The sequence below is a fragment of the Diplotaxodon limnothrissa genome, linkage group LG15 (genome assembly GCF_057381915.1).
Source record: "Diplotaxodon limnothrissa isolate DT_005_m linkage group LG15, D_limnothrissa_male_GT1.1, whole genome shotgun sequence".
In the NCBI taxonomy this organism is placed as follows: Eukaryota; Metazoa; Chordata; class Actinopteri; order Cichliformes; family Cichlidae; genus Diplotaxodon; species Diplotaxodon limnothrissa.
In genome coordinates, this window is record NC_140610.1 from 4,659,113 (window position 1) to 4,680,090 (window position 20,978).

A 20,978-nucleotide genomic window follows, 5' to 3' on the forward strand; every position below is an offset into this window, starting at 1 on the left:
TTCATCAATGAAAGGAAAGTATTTTCCAAACCAGGCAGGCGCAAGAAGAAAAACATCTCTGTTTGGTGAAATGGAGCCTATTTGAATGGGAGAGGACAGGCACGATTCCTTTTGCGCTGTATTTCAGAAACTTAACGTTGTTTGTTACAGTACACCGCATTGAGGATCTTGGAACGAACCTACAACAGCCCACAGCTACGGTTATTGCTTATTGAGGGATTGGATATGGCTAAACGCTGGCATGGTAATGTGCCCCTAAATGATGAGCAGGGTTTAATTTTTTTTCATGTAGTACACTATGTACAAGAGCATACTTACTTGATTAGTTTGTAAATTTTGACAGGTAACTTTTGTCACAAACTGAAGAAGTACTGCGCTTATCAGACAATTGCAAAAGGATTACTGTTATTTTGCTGGCTGATGTTAACTTGTCAAGCATCTGGCAACAAATGCTAAATAGACTTAAATACCTTAACACGTAATAAATAAATAACAATAAACCCCAGAACACGTGCAATATTTAATTGTAATACAATGTAGCAAATGACTGAAGCCACTGTCTGCGCAGTGATGGTGATGTAGTTACTGCAGTCAGGCTATGCATGTTACAGCATAGGGTTTCAAAAGGGTTATTATGCAGATTAACACAGAATTATAAATCCCCTGTAATGTGTATAGGTAGCTAGCACTAACAGTCTGGCAGTATATTAATCTCCTATTGGCTAAAAATCTACTATTAAACCTACCTAAGTTTGGATGGTATTAAGAGTGGATTCATCGGCTGGGCACAATGGATATCTGTGCCAATTTTACTGAAAGCCATCAAACACATTTGAGATCCTCATACTATAGACAATGCCATGCCTGGAGCCACGGTACGAGTATGACTAAGGAATGAGCATTTTTTTGCTATCGTATGAGCCTATCTGGCCTTCTACATAAACCTTAAGTCTCAGCACTCATGACCAAAAAAACAAAAACAAAAAGTATCACATTTCCTCATTATGGCATGGACAGTCTTCTGCAATTTTTGTGAATCATTGGTCTCATATGTCTTGTGGTTTTAGAGGTTCCAGTGATATTCTGGACTAGCTAAATGTGGTCTGGCGTCCAGCCAGTCAAAAAAAGGAAAAGAAAAGGGAAAAAGGAGAAGGGTGTTGGGTTGAAGTGTTAGACGAGAGTACCATAGACAGGCCTGGACTGCTGTGTGTATCCTGGCAAAGCAACCTTGGCCTTGACACGACTGCACAAACATGTACAGTATTTGAATCCTGACCAGATTCTTACTTACATAACTGCCGGTGGAAGAGTTGCGCTCATTTACTAAAACAAGTGAAACAGCTCTGCAAATTTTCATAAAATCAAGAAAGTGCACAAAGTAGGAACAAGCCATTGACAAAAAAGCATTGGTATCTTAATTAAAGAAGTATGTTTTTAGTTTGCAGAGTTCACTGACTGGAGGGGAAGGGAAAGACACCACAGAATACTGAGTTGGACCGGTTTGTGTTGGTCTGGCATCAGCTTTGTGGTAAATATGGGCAAGCACAAAAAGAATTCTGCGGTTATTCTTGGACCACCACTGTCCGCACTTCCATGTAATGTTCGGCTGTTTACCATCACTGGTTCAATTCATGTGCTGGGATTCTGAGTCAACAAACCCCACTAAAGATCTGCAGAGGTCCTGCAAGGACACAAACTGGCTTACCCTTCACAGCATCCAAATTAAAGTGTTTGTACAGTCCAGCACACAAGCCTAGCCCAAACATAACCATCACAATCCAACTCCCTGAATTCTACTGTTGTGTTTTTTCTTTTCTTTTTTTTTACAGTGTGTGCGCACTCTGTAGCCTCAAATTAAATCTGCCTTGGCTCTCACTTTTGCTTTTTCACTCACACAGTGCACATTTTGTCGTGTTGTTTGTGCGCTGTGGAATGTCAGCACTGGTATTTTCAGTCGTGTGGAGGAGTCTGCCCATAGCAGAACAAACACAGCCCAAAAGTCGGCGCAGTGTTTTGTTTGCTGAGCCCATCACCTTTCAGCAGGCTTTTGCACGTCACCTTCTTCTCTGGCAACCTAATGTGGGAATTTAATTCGTTACTGGAAGAACCCCTGGCTACTAGGCATGCCATAGTCTAGCAACATCTGACACCTTGACTGAATAACACAAACTGCACTGGAGTAAAAAGTCAACCAGTATCAGCTGAAAGTAGATCAGATAGTCTTGTTTTTGCAATGACTGTTTGGCCTTTTGTTATTTCAGCGATGCAGCATGTGTTCATCCTCTTGATTACAGATGTCAACCACTGATGACATGTAGAAACAGTTCATCTATTTTTCTACCCAGTCTTCATTCTGACAAAGCCTCCTGTCACATCATAAACCACAAATACTGAAGTGCCCTTCATATTTACCCTTGACTATACCACAAACCAGAATCTGCTTAACTCTTTACTGTGCTACACAGGAACAATGATAGTGCGACTTAGACATAACCACCACGATTGCTTAAGCTATTCTTTTATCATTTTTGTAAAGCGGCTTCTATAAACAGAAAACATTTATATAGGTCTTCTAGGCTGACTGAAACCTTCATTTAGATAAGCCTTAAACAACAAATGTGCTCGCAAGCTCAAAGTGTAAAATGCATATATGTCTTCTCATTATTTTCCACAAAGTAATCAGTTTCTCATTAAACTCTCCCCCGCCCCCCCCCCCCCCGCCCCCCGCCCATGCTAATACTTTACACAATATTAATATCTATGCAAATACCTTTAATTCCCATCAGCCTGCAGTTGCAGATTATCACAAATGCAGATGTTTTGTGTATTGTAAGGACCTGTTGTATGAAAACGGCGATCTGTAGAATATAGTATATATAGTAGGAAAGCAACCAGGACCAGGTGAACACAGTGTTCCAGGTCAGAGCTAAAGCCTCCACAGCGCTGCACACAGAGAGCAGCATGAGTCACCGGAACAGAGAGATTGCTAGCTTGCAGAATTCATTAAGACAAATGTAATGGATTTCCTCTGGAAGGAAAAAAAAACCTTGGCAGCTGCAGAACAGCACCCCAGTGAATCCTCAAGTAGGTTTCCATACACCTTTGGAATGGCAGCATTTTGCAACCCTGCAGATGATATATGTTTGGTCTGACTGTAAATGAATTAGCTTAAGTCCTTCAGCATGCTGGCCTGTTTTACCTCGGTACTGGTATTCCCTCTGCAGCACTAAACTATTACACTATATACAGTCCATGATATTATACAGGGAAATTATTTGACATCAAAGAAGGCTGCCACGTGATACTAGCGACCAGAAAGCGAGCTACATTATAAATTACAGGCACTCCTGAAAACTGTCCAGCCCTAAAAGACTGCAGACTGTACATAATGCATAAACACAAAGTGTTTTTTAACCCAACACAAGCGGTGTATAGCGCGTTGCTGTCCTACTGTGCCATGCTGCCACCATGTGGGTGCTAGGAGTAATGTTTTCATAAGCATTATCTTCTATAGCGATTAAGAGTTACGGTAACACGGGGACTTGGCTGTCATTGTTCTGTAAGCAGTTTATTTCACACAAAATAAAGGCAGTTGCAGTAGCATGAAGACTGCAGTATCCTATTGATTAAGCAAATGGACAGTATTTTGGCGCAAAGGTAAACCGATATAAAGTGCTATCTAGCTAAATTAGCACAACAGTAGTCACGGGTGAACAAACGTTCGAACACCGTCTAGTTTTAGATAAGGTCCTGCGCTTATAGTCAATAACCCGACACAAAACGACCCAGAAACAGCAGCTGTACTCAGCAAATTACGATTTTAAACGCGACTGCAAAATAAAGACTGATCCCAAATCAGTCTAAACGGCACCGGATGTCGGCAAAGTAAAGAGACAAGTGCCGTTTTCGTGAGTGACTTGTTCCAGGAAGTGCTCTCCGCCGAGTAGAGCATTTCTGAAGGGCTGCCATTTTACCGAGTTTACGGTAAGAAAACTTGCTTCGTTTCGCTGTGTATATTGCTGGCTGCTACACTGCGTGCAGCGTGTCGTGCTACGATGTTGTGTTACCAAAGAAACACACATTAGTTACATACGAAGTGCTAATTTTTTTGTAGCTAACCTAGCTTGTTTGCCACAGTGCATGTGACGCTGCTGTTAGCATTTGCTGTCAGTGAGTGGTATCGAGACAAAACCACAAACGTGTTACATTTAAACCACTTTAAGTAATTATATGTAAGTTTTTCTGACATCGGGGTCATTTTAAGGAACTCGCTGAGCATTTACTGCCCTCTAGTTAATTATTAACTGCCAATTCCCTATTATTGTGTTCATCTCATTTCCTAATAGACTAAATGTCACTTTAACTGCTGTAAAGTTAGCCTCTTCTAACGATGGCTCAAGCTAATGTAGATTTAAGCCGGTATAGTCTTTTCATAGCACATACACAAATGTCAGTGCTGAGTAACAAACCCAGCCAATTACAGCTCATGTTTTTCTCAGGTGCCCGAGTGAACGATGGGGAGCAAAGCGGTCCAGCTTACCTCAGGCTCGCATCATGAGCACATTCTGGCTTCTCTGCATGACCTGAGGCTGCAAGGTCAGCTGAGTGACGTCACCGTGCAGGTGGACTATGAGGGAGATGTGGAGGAGTTTCATGCCCACCAGGTGATGCTTGCTGCATCCAGTGGCTACTTCAAGAAAATTCTGCTGTCTCCGGACGCATCTCGTGATAAACTGTCTCTCTCAAATATGCACTCGGAGGATTTCTCTGCATTTCTGGAATTTGTGTACACCGGTAAAGTTGAAGTTGCCAGAGACAAGATAGGTAGTGTTCAAGCAGCGGCAGAGTTTTTGGACTGTGATGATCTGCTGAAGGTTTGCGGCGAAGCCATAAGCGCAGAAATGATACAAAAGCCCACAAAGAAAAGCTCAAAAGTTGTGGCTCCAGATGATGTGCATGGTGCTCAAAAGGAAGAAAAGGCAAACGGGAAGAGGCATCGTAGAAGCTTGCTGGTTAAGCGGCAGCTGTCTCCACATAGGCAGGTGACAGAAGTCACTTCAAAAAGATTCAAGGCAAAGAAAACAGTGAGGGATGAAAAAAGGCGGGGAAGAAAGCTACAGGTGAAACCGTCTGGCAGTAAGGTGCAACAGAGAGGCGTTTGTACTAAAATAGTGCCTTTAAACATCAAAAATCAAACTATTGATAAAGATGGAGAGGAGGATGGGAGCAGGACTGAAGATAAAGCTGAGCCAGAGAAAGAAAAAGCCAAAGAAGACGAGTGTTCACTGGGAGACCCTGCCTCTGATGGGGATGACTGGGAATGTGAGGACGATGCGCAGAGTAAGGATTCTGAAGACCCGTTGTTTTTACCACCCGGAGAGGAGGAGGAGGATGAGGAGGAACAATCCAAGCAGACTTTAAAACAATCATCCAAGGCCCAGTTCCAGTGCAACAAGTGCCAGCGGACTTTCCACTATGAGAAGAGCTACTTAAAGCATATCAGGTAACATGATAATAATGCTTTAGCTCTAATATAGCTGGAATTATGCACTGCAACGTACAGTACAGTATGTGCATTATATCATAATGTACATGGTATATATTTTTAAATAATGCTGCAACTTGTTGGTGTCTTGGTGAGTACGTACCATGGCGTGAAAGCAGATGTGGTTTATCGCTGTGAGACCTGCTCGCAGACCTTTGCAAACCGCAGCAATCTGAAGATCCACGAAAAGCACGTTCACAGTAACGAGAGGCTCTTTGTCTGCGAATCCTGCAACAAGACCTTTAAGCGAAAGAAGGATGTCGTCCGCCATCAAAGACAGGTGAGGACCGGTAGAATTTCTAACAGCCATATTAATGTTATTTTAATGATAAAAAGTATTAAATTTGTAATAATCCAATTTCTGTGAGAGTCACATTTTTTTATGTGGAGTTTCTGTCGCGGCTGCTTAGGTGCATGAACGCAATCTGCGACACATCTGTCCTGACTGCGGGAAATCACTCAGCTCCAAAACTGCCCTGTTGTTGCACGAGAGGACACACACAGGCACAAAACCCTATGAGTGTACTGACTGCAGGGCCAGATTTACCCAGAACTCTGCCCTCAAGATGCACCGCAGGTACGGAGGTGGTTAAATAAAGCCTCGGGGTAGGGGTGGGCCTGCAAAAGCAAGAAATTGACCGAAAGCTTTTAATCTTGGGAGAGTATTAAGGGGGTCATTTGAGTTATTCTCTTTATAGTGAATCCTTTGATATTAGCATCCCGCTACTTAGTCATGAAATGCATCACCTTCAGCCTTCCTGGAGAACAGTATGCTAAATTAATAGCTCAGACCAGGCATCTTTATATATAGACTACTTTCACCAGAAACAGCTGGAATATCAGGCTGAAGGTGCTGCCATCAATTGGAGATCAGGCACGAGAGCCTCCTATGTTACTTTACCGTCAAAGAACAACTGGACTGTTTTTTTAATGGCAGTTCTGTGTGTTTGGTGCATCCTACATGTTTATGTAGTGTATGTGTAAGCAGATGATGAGGTTTAAACCTGTGTGTTTACACATGTGTAGGACTCACACAGGAGAGAAGCCATTTGCATGTGATGAGTGTGATGCACGGTTCACTCAGAAGCACATGCTGGCCTACCATAAGAGATCGCACACAGGTAAAACCATAATTGAACATTAATAACTAATCAGATTTGAGCATTGTCATCAAGAGCATGTTTCATCTTGTCATTTCTTTACATTTCTGTGCTTTGGTCATTTTTGGCATTACAGACCTGTGGGAAGAAAAGAAAAAGAAAGTTTTCACATGACTTTATGCAGTATGTTAAAAACTAAATACACCCCATGATTGAGTAGCTTGTAAGCCATCTTTAGCGGCAATACCTTGAAGGAATTGAGCTCTGCGTGGCTTTATCTGTCTTTCATTGTGTTGTGGAGGAATTTTGGCCCTCTCTTCTTTGCAGTGTTGTTTCAGTTCATTGAAATTTGCTGGCATTTATTTATGCACAGCTCTTGTACACTCCTACCACAGCATTTGCGTCAGGTTGAGGTCTGGACTTGGGGCCATTGCAGCAACTTGATTCTTTTAATTTAAAGTCATTCTGTTGGAGATTTGCTGCTGTGCCTGGCATCGTTATCCTGTCCTGCATGACCCATTTTCAGCCAGCTGTTATCTGTCAGACAGATGGCCTCACATTTGACTCTAGAATACTTTGGCATACAGAGGAGGTCAACTGAATGACTGCAAGTTGTCAAGGTCCTGTGATTGCAAAACATCACTCCTCCACCATCGGGCTGGAAAGTCAGTATTGTTTGTTTGTTTTTTGCCAAATGTGCCACTGTGCATTATGGCCAAATATCTCAATTTGTCACCTGGTCTGTCCAAAGGAAATTGTCCCAAAAGTCTCGTGGTTTGGTAAGATCCAACTTTCCAAACCTAAGTTGTGCTGTCCTGTTCTTTTTTTTTCCTCGTAGTGCCCAATAAACTTTAAAATTTAACATCCTGGGTTTTTTGCATTGCATCTGAGCATTGCACGATTTGAGTTTGAGTTCAGTTTGTTTGCACATCCAGACCAGCAAACTACCAAAACATCTGCTTTTATAGACGTGCTCACGCTTGCGGATGATCAGCGAATTAAGTACATTTGATTAGCAGCACCTGGCATTAGCATTAATGGCTGTTTTCTGATTCATGAAGTGTTAGGTTTTTAAAAAATACCCTCATTAAAATATCTTGAAACAGCTAATCACCCGAGGATGCTTCGTTGGGATGTGTTACAGTTTTTATCCTCTGCGCCTATAGTTTCTCCCTTAAAGCTCATTGGAGATTATTTTTTTGGTCTATCTCCACAAACAGTATTTCTTAAAGAAAAAGTCCTGAAGTGTGAGCACACTAAAAACAAAACTATCTACACATACAAGACCATAACTTTTTGTTCTCTCGTGTTAGGAGAGAAGCCATTCATGTGCGAAGCCTGTGGGAAAAGCTTTGCATCTAAAGAATACCTGAGACACCACTCAAACATCCACACAGGCTCCAGACCATATAAGTGTGAAACTTGCGGTAGAGGCTTCGCTCAGAGGAACTCTCTCCACCAGCATTTAAAAATACATACAGGTGAAATGTAGATGTCGTTTTTCATTTAATAGTTATATTACATTGAATTTATAGGTGATTTTTCATTAATCTCTTCCTCAATATTTTTTGATATTTTCTTGTTTCTTTGGTGGTTGTCAGGCGAGCGTCCGTACAGCTGTAAAGACTGTGACAAACAGTTCACTCAGCTCAACGCACTGCAGAGGCATCAGCGTATTCACACAGGAGAGAAGCCCTACATGTGCGGCCTCTGCAAACGCACATTTACAGACAAGTCCACCCTACGCAGGCACACTACGGTGAGCAATACTTCTTAGAAAAAGTAGTTTCACCTACACGGGTACAGAGTTTGTTTAACTTGTATTGTGGCAGGAGCTGAAGTTCCCGTATTTAGAAAAAAAGACACATAAGCTGATGATTTTTGGATTTTTTTGTATAGTGATTGTAGATCTTAAAAAACAGAAAAAAGAAAGAAGCCTGCACTGACTGCTGCAGAAATAACATCGGATTCTTTGACCTTCAGATTCATGACTCAGATGCTCCGTGGAAGACATACCTGGTGGTGCTGGAGGGAAATGTGGAGGAAAAGAAGCCCAGATCTCCTACTAAGATAAAGACAGAAGAAGCAGGACCAGGAGAGCATAAGAGCACGCCCAGGAAAAGTGCTACAACTGCTGCTGGCGATGCTCCTGATGCTGGCGATGCTCCTGATGCTGGTGGTAAAACCCACACCGACTCCATTGTGATTCCATCTGAGCCAGTCAGTGTTCCTGCTGAGTGGCTGACCAGTCACGGAGCCATCGCTCTGGTCAGCCACAGCACTATCGGCGGGATCACCGTTATCCACACGGATGTCACACCAGGGACTCAGATCCAGCCCATCGTAGCCACTGACAATACAGGGACCAGTGTCATTTCTTTAGATGGGTCAGCCATCCCTGTTCCCTTCCCTTTACCAGTGTCCATGGCTCACTCTGTCCCCTTGTCCTCTGAAGCGCCCTCTACTTCTCTGTCTGTATCCACTCTCTCAGTTCCAGTTTCTGAGGGGTTTTTAGCATCAGTCTCACAGATCCCAGGAGTTTCGACATCATCTGTACTGGAAGCTGCAGCTTCGCAAACTATTTTGGCTCCAGTTTCAGACTCTAAAGCCGCTTCAGATACTGAACCTCCGGACCCCAACATTCAGACTGTGGTTATTGGTGAGAATGATTGTGGGAGAAAACAGCCAGTATCCAAAGTGAAGAACAAGAAAGGACTAAACTGAGACCTCAAAATAAGATGTGTGTAGGGGGTGAATGTAAATAGCTTATTTTACTGGCTTTGGGGAGTTTTTAGCTGTCTCAAATCAAATCATGCTACCTTATGTGTATTCTTTGAGTTTTTCACTATTATAATTATCTGAGTTCTGGTGTTTCAGGAATAGCGTTAGCACTTTTTGTTTGGCATTTCAATATCACACTGTTACAGAGGTGAAGCTAAAGTTTAATCTGACACAAACCCCAGTGAATACAAATGAAGTGAAGATTGTAATCAATTACACATGTTCAAAAGCATGGTTTAGAATATTTTACAACACTTTTGTATTAATTACAGAGAAACGCTCTGCATATAAAATACTGCAGCTGTGAAACAGCAGCAACGAACTTTTGATCATTTAATCTAACTGTGAACAAAATTGCTTAAGTCCTTCAAAATCCTGGCACTTGTCTCTGTTTGAAATTGTCCCTCAGCCTCCTAGTACGCACAGCTAAGGCATCAATTTCAAAAATATGTCACCTTCTTGTTATCGCATTCACAAAATTTTCAGAAAACTTAACCTCTGACCCTGAGGTCACTGAGAATAAAACCGGTCTGAGATTTTATTAGATACACTTTTGGTGTTATTTTGTAAATCCTACGTTGCCTTGATCTCGAGTTATCGCATTCACAAAGTTCGGTGTCCACTTGCCTGCCTGACGACATCAGCCTTTTACAACAGAGGGGTAAAAAACTATTTAACAGAAAACCTTGAATAAGAAAAACTACAGTTTAAGCTTTTTTTTTTTTTTTTTAAATAGAAAACAAAATGCTATCATTTACATGTAAAACTTTGTCATGATGACACACACATGACAGATGAGGCCAGAGTACAAATATTATTCAAGATAAGCTAACCTGCTTGAGGTAACACCAAAGGCAACAACAGTATGGGATATAATGCCTTTATTAATTTCCATTTGCACAAGCATACTGATCAAATCCACAGCCCACTGTTATCCCACCTGGAAGAAGCTGGGTACACGGGGCAACTGACCCTTTAGTAAACACTTTGGTCTGGCTAACAATAGTGAAAGTACACAACACTGAACTATACACAATGACATGCTTAGCGACTGGCCATTTGCAAGGTTTACAGTGCAGTAGTAAACCTTCTATGATACGTTTACAGCACATAATGAGTGACTAATGATGCTCATCAGCACAGGATTACAGCCCTGGGTATAAGAAGTAAGGAGATCTGTGTCAGTGCTTTTCATTCAACAGTACAAACTCTAAATCGCAGCTTCAAACATTCAAAGTATCATTAAGTTGACAAATCATAAACAGCAGTAATAAAATTACCTATAAATGTATAACAGTCTACACTTAGTGCATATCATTACCCTCCCTGTGGTGATAAAATGGAAGCTAAATAAGAGTTTGTGGATGTAATAAATGAATTTTGCTTTAAGATCTTTCTGTTTCCATCTCAACAACACAAGCTAAGATAATGGTACATTCTTTAGATTCATACAAAGCATGAGAAACATTACATAATCTGTTTAAATATACAATAAACTAGATTTAAAAAAGAAAGAAAGAAGCTGCATCTGACTAGTAAACAATAACTGTACAAAACATGCAATATTTCTTATCAGTACTAACTTCAAAACAGAATACACTGCTCTGAAATCCCCCAGGACAGATTTCAAGAGAAAAATGTATGCAGCAATCCTCTAGACAGAGGTGAGGGCGAGAGGATTTACATTCTGACCAGATTCAGACACGCTGAAACAAAGACAGTGCTCTGAAAGAACAGCAAGTGAGCAGTGAAATATTGAAAAATCATCAGTGGACACTCCTATATACACAGTGAGGGGAGTGTAAGGGTGTGTGTTGGTTTGTGTGTTTGAAAGCATGCGTGATAAACTTTCCCTCCGTGCTGCGTTTCTACCCCGAGGTGTCTTTCATTTCAGATCCCCTTCATCGCCCTGGATGGTCTTTTTGATGCGCAGCAGGAGGGTTGTGTGCCACTGGTCCAGACGTGAGATTGAGTCAAACTCCTTTACCTGCATCAGGCAGACAAGGGCACACACAATAAGTGTTTCCTGCTTCAAATTAGGATTCCAACTAGAATGACCTGCTTTGCATCACCAGCACTCTATCAAAAGTGGTGCATTTTCACAAACAAGATCCTTTTTAGATGGTCCTTTATGTAAAAGGCTGTACTCCAAAAATAACCATGGTGCCTACCTATTGGTTTGTGGATGCCTGTTTTGAAGCCTTGCCTGACCATATTTGTACAACTACAAACTATCCCAGAGAAGTAAAGCAAGTGTGTAAGTTCATCTCTAAATGTTTTAAAGCATTCCCACGTTAAGCTTAACAACCGATATATGGAGCGACTGCCTCTTCTTCTCCCCCCCCCTCCCTCTCCTGTTGCTACTTCAATCATGAAACTGATCAATGATCAGGCGATCGGCTTTTCTGTCGCGAGTCCGTCTCTCTTGTTTGTTTATCGCCCACTTTGCTCCAGAAAAAGGAAACCAGCGGATAAACAACAGCAGCACGTTTAAGCTTGATAAGCTGTTGTTAGAATGTATTTAATATTACTTTCTACACCAGGATCCTTTTCTACGTAGCTGACGGCTGGTAACTGTGCAGGGGCGGGTCTAGCAAAGTTTTGCCAGGGGGGCAGGTAGGGCATTAACAGGGAAAATTCTGTTGAAGAAAAATGTTGAATCTTTTTAATTATTGTAGAAAAATAATTGATTTCTGTGCATTTGTTTTACACATATATCAAATTAAAGTTGATTACATCGATTAAGCATCATGAGGCGGAGGGTGGGGGGTGGTTCCCCATATTTTTTTGTTGGCAATCCCATTAGTTAGGTTGTTTAATATTTCCGCCAAGTACTCTTTAAAATACCAGACTAGAGAGGATGGTGCAGGTTTAAGTTTATTAGACTGATCAGTATTGCTGAACTATGAAATATTTTGGGTGCAGTGTATTTTTTGCATTAAGGTATAATAGAATAGCTTTAGTGTTTTATTTTTTAAAACTTGAGTATGAACTTATACAAAATGCAGCAAAATATATAAAAAAAACCAGTTTTATTGATTCTAAAATACACTATATCAGATTCATATCTGTATCGGCAGATATCCAAATTTATCGGTATCGGACATTAAAAAGTGGTTTCGTGCCATCTCTAGTAAAGACCCTACAATAAAACCGAGAAACCCCCAACAACCAAATGACCCCACTTGAGCAAGCACTTGGCGACAGCGGGAAGGAAAAACTCCCTTTAAACAGGAAGAAGTTAGCAAACTATAACCACAGAATGTATGGATGTGCTACACAAACACAGCTACATGCTAAGTAGTGCTTAGTAACTAACTACTAGGATATCACTTACATAAACTGCACAACAAACTGTACATTGGTCAGACAGCTGCATGGTTGAAAAGTCAGCTCAGTGAGTTGAAGCCTGAAGCCCTTATAATTAAGCCTTAATATTAATTTACAGGGAAGGTTAAAAAAGATTCCTCTATACAGTTGTAAAAAGCGGTAAAATTAACCCAGGGACCAAAACAATTTTTATACCAGGCTGTAATTATGGTTATTCCTCCAGTACAGTCATGCGTTTTAATATGGGAGTCCGTGGGGACCGACTCATTTTTGGAACCAACCTCAAGTATCTATTTCAGGATTGGCTTAATTTTTCAGCCCCAAAGGTTTACACTTGGTTTATTCAAACTTCTGGCACGAGGACGCTTTTCGCTCTGTGACTCTGAGTTAATTTTAAACTGTCTTTTATGAGTTTAGCTGTTATGATTACCGGGCTGCACTATACACTACACTTTGCAACACATTCACATACAAAGTCCATGGAGAATTGCCGAGTTCCAGCCTTCAGCTTCCTTGAATGAAAATCTAACTAAACTACAAGTTGAAACAGTCACAAGCGGACGCCTACACTCTCCAAACGCCTTATTAAAAAAGAAGAAGAAGAGAGTTTTCAGTGTATACAAGACTTACTGCCTCTGTGAAAGCATCGCTGTTCTGCTCCTCGTGAGCCTCAAGGAGTTTCTGTTAAAACAAAGAGATGTAGGTCACTCATAGAAACTGAATAGATTAAGGGAAGAAAGTAAGCCGCTATCCAGCTACCTTCAACAACTTGCATTCTCTGGAGTCGGAAAAAGCCGGGAACATCTCCTCATACTTCTCAACAGCGATCTACGGAGAGGCAAAGTTAAAATTCTTCCAGAATTCATCATCCCAGATCCTGAGAGTCACTCACGAAGGCGTAAACTCACCTTAGCGTTGAGCTCGTCAACGATGAAATGACAAAGAGCGGCTTTGAAGAAATACTCCTTGGCGCTGTATTTCAGCAGCGGGTTGTCCATCGTGTTGGCTCCAACCTGGATATAAATCCATATCATTCAACATTTATCAGAAATGTCAAAACTGAGTTAGGAGCCTCATGCACAAATACAAAGCAGAGCACTGTAGACACACCTGCTCGTAGATCTCGATAGCCTTCTGGTACTGCTCCAACTGAGCGCAGTAAGCTCCCACTTTCAGCAGACACTTGTTGGCGGAACTAAGGACAGTGTGTAAACAGCACACAGTGAATCTAATGCAACCTGTATAACCATGAGGGCTGTTTGAAACCAGTGTTGCACAGTTTTCAAAAAGCGCTATGCTAAATTAGTTTCGAATGCTGATTTATTAATAACGAGTGCGTCCAATGCCACAGTTTTGTGCAGTTCAGCCCACCTGGATAAGATTTGTTATTGGTTAGAGATTATTTAACAGCTGCTGATATTTTTAAACTAATACTGTTCCTGCTTTAATGGCTATCCTCTTTCTACTTGTGTAATGGATTGGACTATTGAACAAAGACTTCAGTAAACAGCTATGTGAGTGATCAATGCTTAACGCCAGTCAGCCACAACATTACAATCACAGACCGATGGAGGTGAATAACACTTGATCTTGTTTTGCTTGAATGTTCATGCAAAAAACAAGTATCTTAACAATCTTACTGCACCAGCTGGTAATGTCAGCTAAAGGGGAAGAAAAAACTGCAGTTCCTCTAGTTCTCTATTTTATTAGTATGTTGCTTTGCACTTATCAGAAGATATCTGTCTGTGTGTTGCACCTGCACAATGTTTAAATGGAGCTTGCTAACAAAGCTTGCTGGGACTAGCTGGTAACTTAGCACACCACCCTTTTTGTCCATAAAACTAACATAGCAGCGGCAAAAATGTAACAAACCCATAACCGATGGTCGAAGTCTCACAGCTATGTCCATTTTCTTATATAGAGTCGATGCTGCAATACCTTCTGCAGCAACCAACATCCCTTTAGTGGCTCACGATAAAACAACCGACCCATCTTCTAAACCAGCGGTGTGACACGTGAAGCCCACGAGCCAGAATTGGTCTGGCAAAGACTCAAAAACTGGACATCTTTGGAAAATGTGAAGGAGGGCATAGATTTTAAACTTTTATCTGTACTTTCATAAATTTTACAGTGTTTCCTAATAATAAAGACCTCCCCCATACCCATTCATACTACAGTAATAAAGTAACAGATAAGCAATTAAAAGACAAAACGTTACCTTTTTTTATAAGTTGAAAGAAATGAAAAACACAAATAAATAAAATATAGCTTTTTCTATTATTTTATACATTAATTTCTCACAATTGAAGCTCAAAGAGTCATGCTGACTGATTTCTTTCAATTACTACAGACACACTTCCTTATTGTGAAGAAGAACTGGGACATATTAGAGAGATTGCACTTCTTTTTCTTGCATTAAGATATTTCAAGGATTAAATGTGCAGTTAATGTACATACGATGTAAGATGAGTTTGAAATCCCTGTTCTAAACTCAGCTAGTTCTCAATCCAGCTGGACATCAATCCAAGAAGGATTTAACTCTCAACCTGTCAGCATCCCAGCACCAGACACTAGAGAACATCTCCAGAAGCCTGTGTCCATGCCCTGATGGGTTAGAGCTGTGCTGAAGTTGTGAGGTTACTTATTTAATATTGGGCTGGTGGTTTAATGTTGTGGCCGACTATTGTAGACCTTTACAGCTTCGATGAGGGTGCACACATATATCTGAAACCTGAAATTACTTTTTGCTTTAATTTCTGAATTCAGAGCTGAAAAAACAAAAAACAAAAAGAAAAAACGACTGACAAAATCCAATATTTTATACTAATAAAGGGGACAGTACCTGTTCGATTCTTCTCCTTTGTAGTAGTCTGCTGCTTGTTCATAATGTGCAATCGCCTTTACAGAAGACAAAGCAACAAAAAGCCCTTATATTTATATTTTCAATGTCCCTTGAAGAAAATTTGCACCATAATTAGTTTTAACAGTAGTTGGTAGTATAATCTGATTACATGACACCATTACCTTTTCAATATCAACTAGTTCAGACTCGTAGATCTCTGCAATACTGATGTGGTGTTTGGCTGCGATGGTAAATCTTCCCTGAAGGACAAAGAAAGGGGGGAAAAAATCATTACACACTGGATCTATCCAGACAGATGCCTCTCAAGTCAATGAAAGGTTCCACTCTGAGTGCTGAGAGGGGAGGTTAAGTAGCAGCCTGTGGGGCTCCATCTACAAGACATTTAAAAATCACCCTCTTTAAAGGAACATGAAGAAAAACAACAAGAAAAGGGCAAATTGGAGAACAACATTCAATAAACACAACATGGGCAGTGGATATGATGATACTGGCAGAGGTAGCCTGCTACAGCACAGATGTGTATGAGGGCCTTCGGTTATCCAGGTGATGGGACTTCTAGTACAGTCTTGGAAAAAATAAAAGTCACAATCAGACACTATAAAAATCTTACCATGTCTGTGTATATATCGATGGCAGCATTTAAACACTTGATTGCCTCTTTTAGCAGCATTAAGGGAAGAGGAGGGAACAGTTAGACATCATGTAAGTTTTCTCACACTTTCTCTTGCACAGCATCGTGTTTCACATCGGTATACACGGGATGTTCTTTCAGCGGGGTGAAATGGTGTGAGTCATACAATTATCTAACACGCTTTTCATAAAAGAGATTTCTTACCTCTTACTTATAAAGGTAAAATATAAAAATACTGGTAAACACACCTGTGGTATCAGTTTTAAAATCCTATGTAACCTTGTTCTCGGGTTATCACATTCACAAGATTTTCAGAAAACTTGATCTCTGAACTTGACCTCGAGCTCAAGGTCACCGGGATTCAAACTTGTCCGGGGTTTTTAGGAGATGCAGCTATGGTATGAATTTGACGACAGTACCCCACATCAACAAAGAGAGTGACATCAGTCACAGGTAAATACCATGCAGCTCAAAGAAACAACCTTACACAACACTGCGAACAAGCTGCTTAACATGCCAACATCAAAGTCACAGCAGGCTGACAGTGAAACCTATGGAAGCTTTTGTTTCCACTACTGACAGAAGAAATTGCAGGCTATTTTCTCAAACCTTTGAGTTAGTAAGATTAAATTTCAAGTTAGCTCTGCCAATCAAGAAGCTCAGTGAATGACACCTTTTCCTTGTTACCTGGAAACAGATGGCAGATGGTACAGACACATGCACACGCAAAATTGGACAGTGATAGCATCATTGAGCTACCAGTGTACATTAAACATGAACATATTGCAGTTGTGCAGAAAACAATGCCAGGCGATTCAGCTAGCAACACAAAAATTCATTTGTAATTCATGTGGCTTTCACGTAGCACCTTCAGAGCTTCCTTAATGACAGCGCCAACTTAAATATTTAAGTTATTTTCTCAAAAATTTGACTTATAACTCAAACGTTTGTGATACGTAACCTGAAATTATTTATTTCTTTGTGGAACGAAGCTTCCATAGAAACCTTGTAGCCTAAAGCTCAGTCTAATGCATGATCAATAATCCATTCAAGAAAAAGATGATTTTGCTCATGTGAATGCAGCATTTTCAGTGAGAGAAATAGTTCATCACCCACTAAAAAAGCCATTGGGATGAGTGATTACTGAAAACGCTGCATCCAGATTAACAGAATCTGCTTTCTGGGCTCCACAATCAACACTTCATTCATTTATACAGTTGGAATATAAAGAGTATTACATATGATTAGCAGCCTGGTCTTACCATTAGGGTCAGACTTCTTGTAAGCATTTCCAGCATCGATGAAACTGGTGGCACAGTCGTGTTTGTTCTGCAGCTGCATATGGAGACGTGCGGCCTTGCAAAATGCATTTCCAGCACCTGGAGACGAGGGAGATGCCAAACTGTTACACACACACACACATACTGCACACTTTGGATTTAGCTGACACTCTTAATTATGCGCATAACTTGAACCCAACTTAAGTGTGGCACTTTCACAAAGTTTGCAGTTACAGCGCCAAAAAAATAAATAAAATAAAAACTTGTTCAAGAGAGCAGCAAAAGTGAGTGGAAAATTTTAAGGTGTGGATGTCATAAGCAATAATCAGTTCATCGCACCGCTCCAGTTCTTGGCCATCTTGAACATGTTGGCTGCTCTGCAGTACATCTCACATGCCTCTTCCACTTTGTGATGTCCCCTAAAAAAATATATTCATATGAGGAGAAAAACAAGAACACAGTTTTGAATTTAGTGCAAATGTTCATTGCATTTTGTTTATGAAAAGGACGATCATGCTGAGCTATATGTAAAGACACACTATTGTTAGATTTTCCACTAAGATGCAATGTTTGGCTTGTCCTAAATAAACCTTCTACACAGGCACTATAGAGCTCAATTCCTTTTGACAGCCAGCAGACCCCTGGGAGCTCCCTGTAGTCGTAATCATACTCTGGCCATTCAATCATGGCAGAGGATTACATCATTGCCTGGCCGGCAACAGAATTAGCAATATGAAGCCTGGCAATGGTTATCCTGGATAAGAACTGCAGCGTAGTAACATCTGGGGCTCATCTGTGCAGAGGTTTAGAGAAAAAAAAAAACCACTGAGTCACACGGGGCTATCGCCGAAGGTTTTTTGCATTAAGAGTCTAAACAAACAATATTTTTTATTCATTACCGGATAGAATATACACACGTTTGCAAGATTTAAATAAGGTAATGCTGATCTCTTCTGGGGTCACTGACAGTGGCAAAAGATTTGGATAGAGCTTCTGTAATGACGACCATTGGGAAAGCAAGACGCATGAATACAGGTACAGATATAAAAGAGAAACGTTTATTTGGTTAGAACTGGTCAGATAAACCAGAGGGTGTGAGTTAGGAGCTTCCTAATCAAAATACACTTCACCCCTCCTCCAAGCGTCCTCCATAGTTTATGTATAGCATGAATCTAATGACAGCATCTGCCATTGCTATAGTTATGGGGATTAACGAGGGTGTTGGTCACAGCTGAAGGCAACCATTAACTGTAGTTAATGCAATAAATTCACTCCTCTGCGGATTACATCAGGATTAGATGATGTGCTGCTGCTGGTGATTTAACTCTGATTACGTTGTTTTCTATTTTTTTAAGTCCTTTTTATTTTGGGGGGTATTTAATTAAGAGACATGATCCAGGACTTGCCATTAAACTGATTTAATAGAAATAAACAGTTCAATGACATTAATGAACTTACCAGCACACTGTATGTGTAAGCTGACATAACAGGCAGTATTAAACAAAGGAAAGACTTACAGCTATAGTAAATAAATTAGATATTTTAAGCTTGCTAAAACAGTCTGCTGCGTAGCCTCAAGGCCAGCGCTAAGTCTAGCAGGAGGTCGTGATCTGCTGGCTTGTTTACAAACCTAAAAACAGCTAAGTTAGCTAACTGCCTCGCAGGTACGATTGCGCTGCATGTCATCTTCCTCTACGTTAACAATCAGCTAAACTTCTATAACATTTAGCCTGTTCACATACGGACACCTCAGCTAGCTAAGTGAAAGCAAGTGTGAATGGAAACAGGCTCCGTGCCAACTTTGCCGCTGACACTAAACGCTTGCTAGCTGTTGTTCTTTGGTGCAGTGCTGTCTTACCCTCCAAACATCCCTCCCAAAAAAGAACCAGACGACTTGACTTTTTTGTCAGCGTCGGCCATAAGCTGAATAGCTTCCTTCTCTTTCCCAGAGTTGTCCATTTCTTGTCTGTAGTTGGGGGAGGAAAAAAAGCTAACAGTTAAGCAGAGAACACCCGCAGAGGATTCAAGTGTGTACAGTAAGGATTACAGTCGACGGGTTTATTTAGCGTAGGCGTGCACAGCTAGTGGCTTAGGTGAGTGCCGTGGCATCACGGGAGTTGGAGTGCTTTACGCCCCAAACTCAGCAAGAGCCGAGGCAAAAAAGAACTACAACTCCCAGCCAGATATGAGCAAATTTTCTTATGTCCGTGTTACGTAATATCTTGTGCCAAATTACAAAATAAATGTTGAATATTCGGCTTATTTTTTCTTAATTCGTTTTTTCTGCAGCATTTAATTAAAAAAAAAAAAAAGTTAAATAATAAATAAAATATTTTTGTCTGAATTTAGAAACACAACAATTAGTGTCCTTTGTGTTTCTGTACAGCAGAGGGCGCGAAAGCAGTGCAACTGACTAATTATACTATAAACATTTTGACTTTCCTAATTATTCATTTTGCTAAATGAAGCTCAAACAACTTTTTGTTGCTGTTGTTATTTCGACAAAACTTCAAATTGCTTACATTATACTGTGCGTGTGCAGTTATGTCCTTTTTTTAAACTAAATTAAACTGTAGAGGGAAACGTGCATTTGGAAAATCTAATTCATTTTATGGGTTCAGCAAAACAATGCCATTGGGTACAATTAGACTTTGACTCTATTCTCCTGGTGAATGTAAATTCTCAATAAGGGCTTAAAAACAAACTGTCGTAACATGTGACCGTACATAGCCCCCTAGCTCAGCTGCTCTAACATTTATAAACTGTTAAGATTTCTAAAAAGTGTGAGAAAGACACTATTGTGATCGTCCTTTTTCTGTATTCAATCCTTCCAAGTCGTACAACAAGGCTCTCATTCAGAGCTGGTCAAACAGTAGGTTACAAATGATAATGCTTGTCATTTACATTATACAATACGTAATTACTTAAATATTAATTGTAACCAATTATGTAACAACAGTGAGTGTCTACAGCCAACTGCAAATGACGGTGGAGGCTCTGTCATGGTTTGTCATGGTTCATTTCAGCCAGTGGTGTTGGGGATCTTGTGAAAATTGAAGGAATTATGAACAGAGAAAAGTACACCAGCCTTTGATTGGCCGGGGCTTCAGTTTTCAGCATGAAATTCCAAACACACTACCAATGCAGTAAAATATCTGGATAGAAAAACACATACTGGACCTTAACATTACTGAAGCAGCGTGGGATCATTTTGACAGAGATCATCCAAAGAAGCCTGGGGAAATATTCCTGCAGACTACTTAAAGAAATGACCAGAAAGCTTCCCTAAGAGATCTGATGAAGAATAAAGGTGGTCAAACCAAATACAGACTTTCAACTTTGTTGGAACTCTGCAAACTCCTTTGCCTTATGTACTCTATTTTCAAGGATATTTGTACATTTTCATAAATTGCTGACCCTATTTCCTGTTTCCTTAGCAAAATATAAA

The 20,978-nt window shown here is 40.5% G+C and overlaps 2 protein-coding genes across 2 annotated transcripts; one reads left to right on the plus strand and one right to left on the minus strand.

The window, feature by feature from the left end:
* The first annotated feature begins 3,941 nt into the window (after positions 1–3,941).
* On the plus strand, positions 3,942–9,425 carry gzf1 (GDNF-inducible zinc finger protein 1). The gene is made up of 8 exons (XM_085372509.1): positions 3,942–3,984; positions 4,500–5,503; positions 5,642–5,825; positions 5,956–6,122; positions 6,572–6,666; positions 7,959–8,126; positions 8,247–8,404; positions 8,629–9,425. Exons 2-8 carry the CDS (start codon positions 4,515–4,517, stop codon positions 9,367–9,369), a joined length of 2,502 nt encoding a protein of 833 aa, XP_085228635.1. The 5' UTR covers positions 3,942–3,984; positions 4,500–4,514; the 3' UTR covers positions 9,370–9,425.
* A 1,742-nt stretch (positions 9,426–11,167) lies between these two features.
* Positions 11,168–19,592, minus strand: napbb (N-ethylmaleimide-sensitive factor attachment protein, beta b). The gene is made up of 11 exons (XM_085372123.1): positions 19,389–19,592; positions 17,870–17,949; positions 17,513–17,629; positions 16,230–16,276; positions 15,781–15,858; positions 15,599–15,654; positions 13,867–13,951; positions 13,665–13,769; positions 13,516–13,584; positions 13,387–13,437; positions 11,168–11,413 (listed from the first exon to the last, which is right to left on the minus strand). Exons 1-11 carry the CDS (start codon positions 19,487–19,489, stop codon positions 11,312–11,314), a joined length of 891 nt encoding a protein of 296 aa, XP_085228249.1. The 5' UTR covers positions 19,490–19,592; the 3' UTR covers positions 11,168–11,311.
* Positions 19,593–20,978: the final 1,386 nt, after the last annotated feature.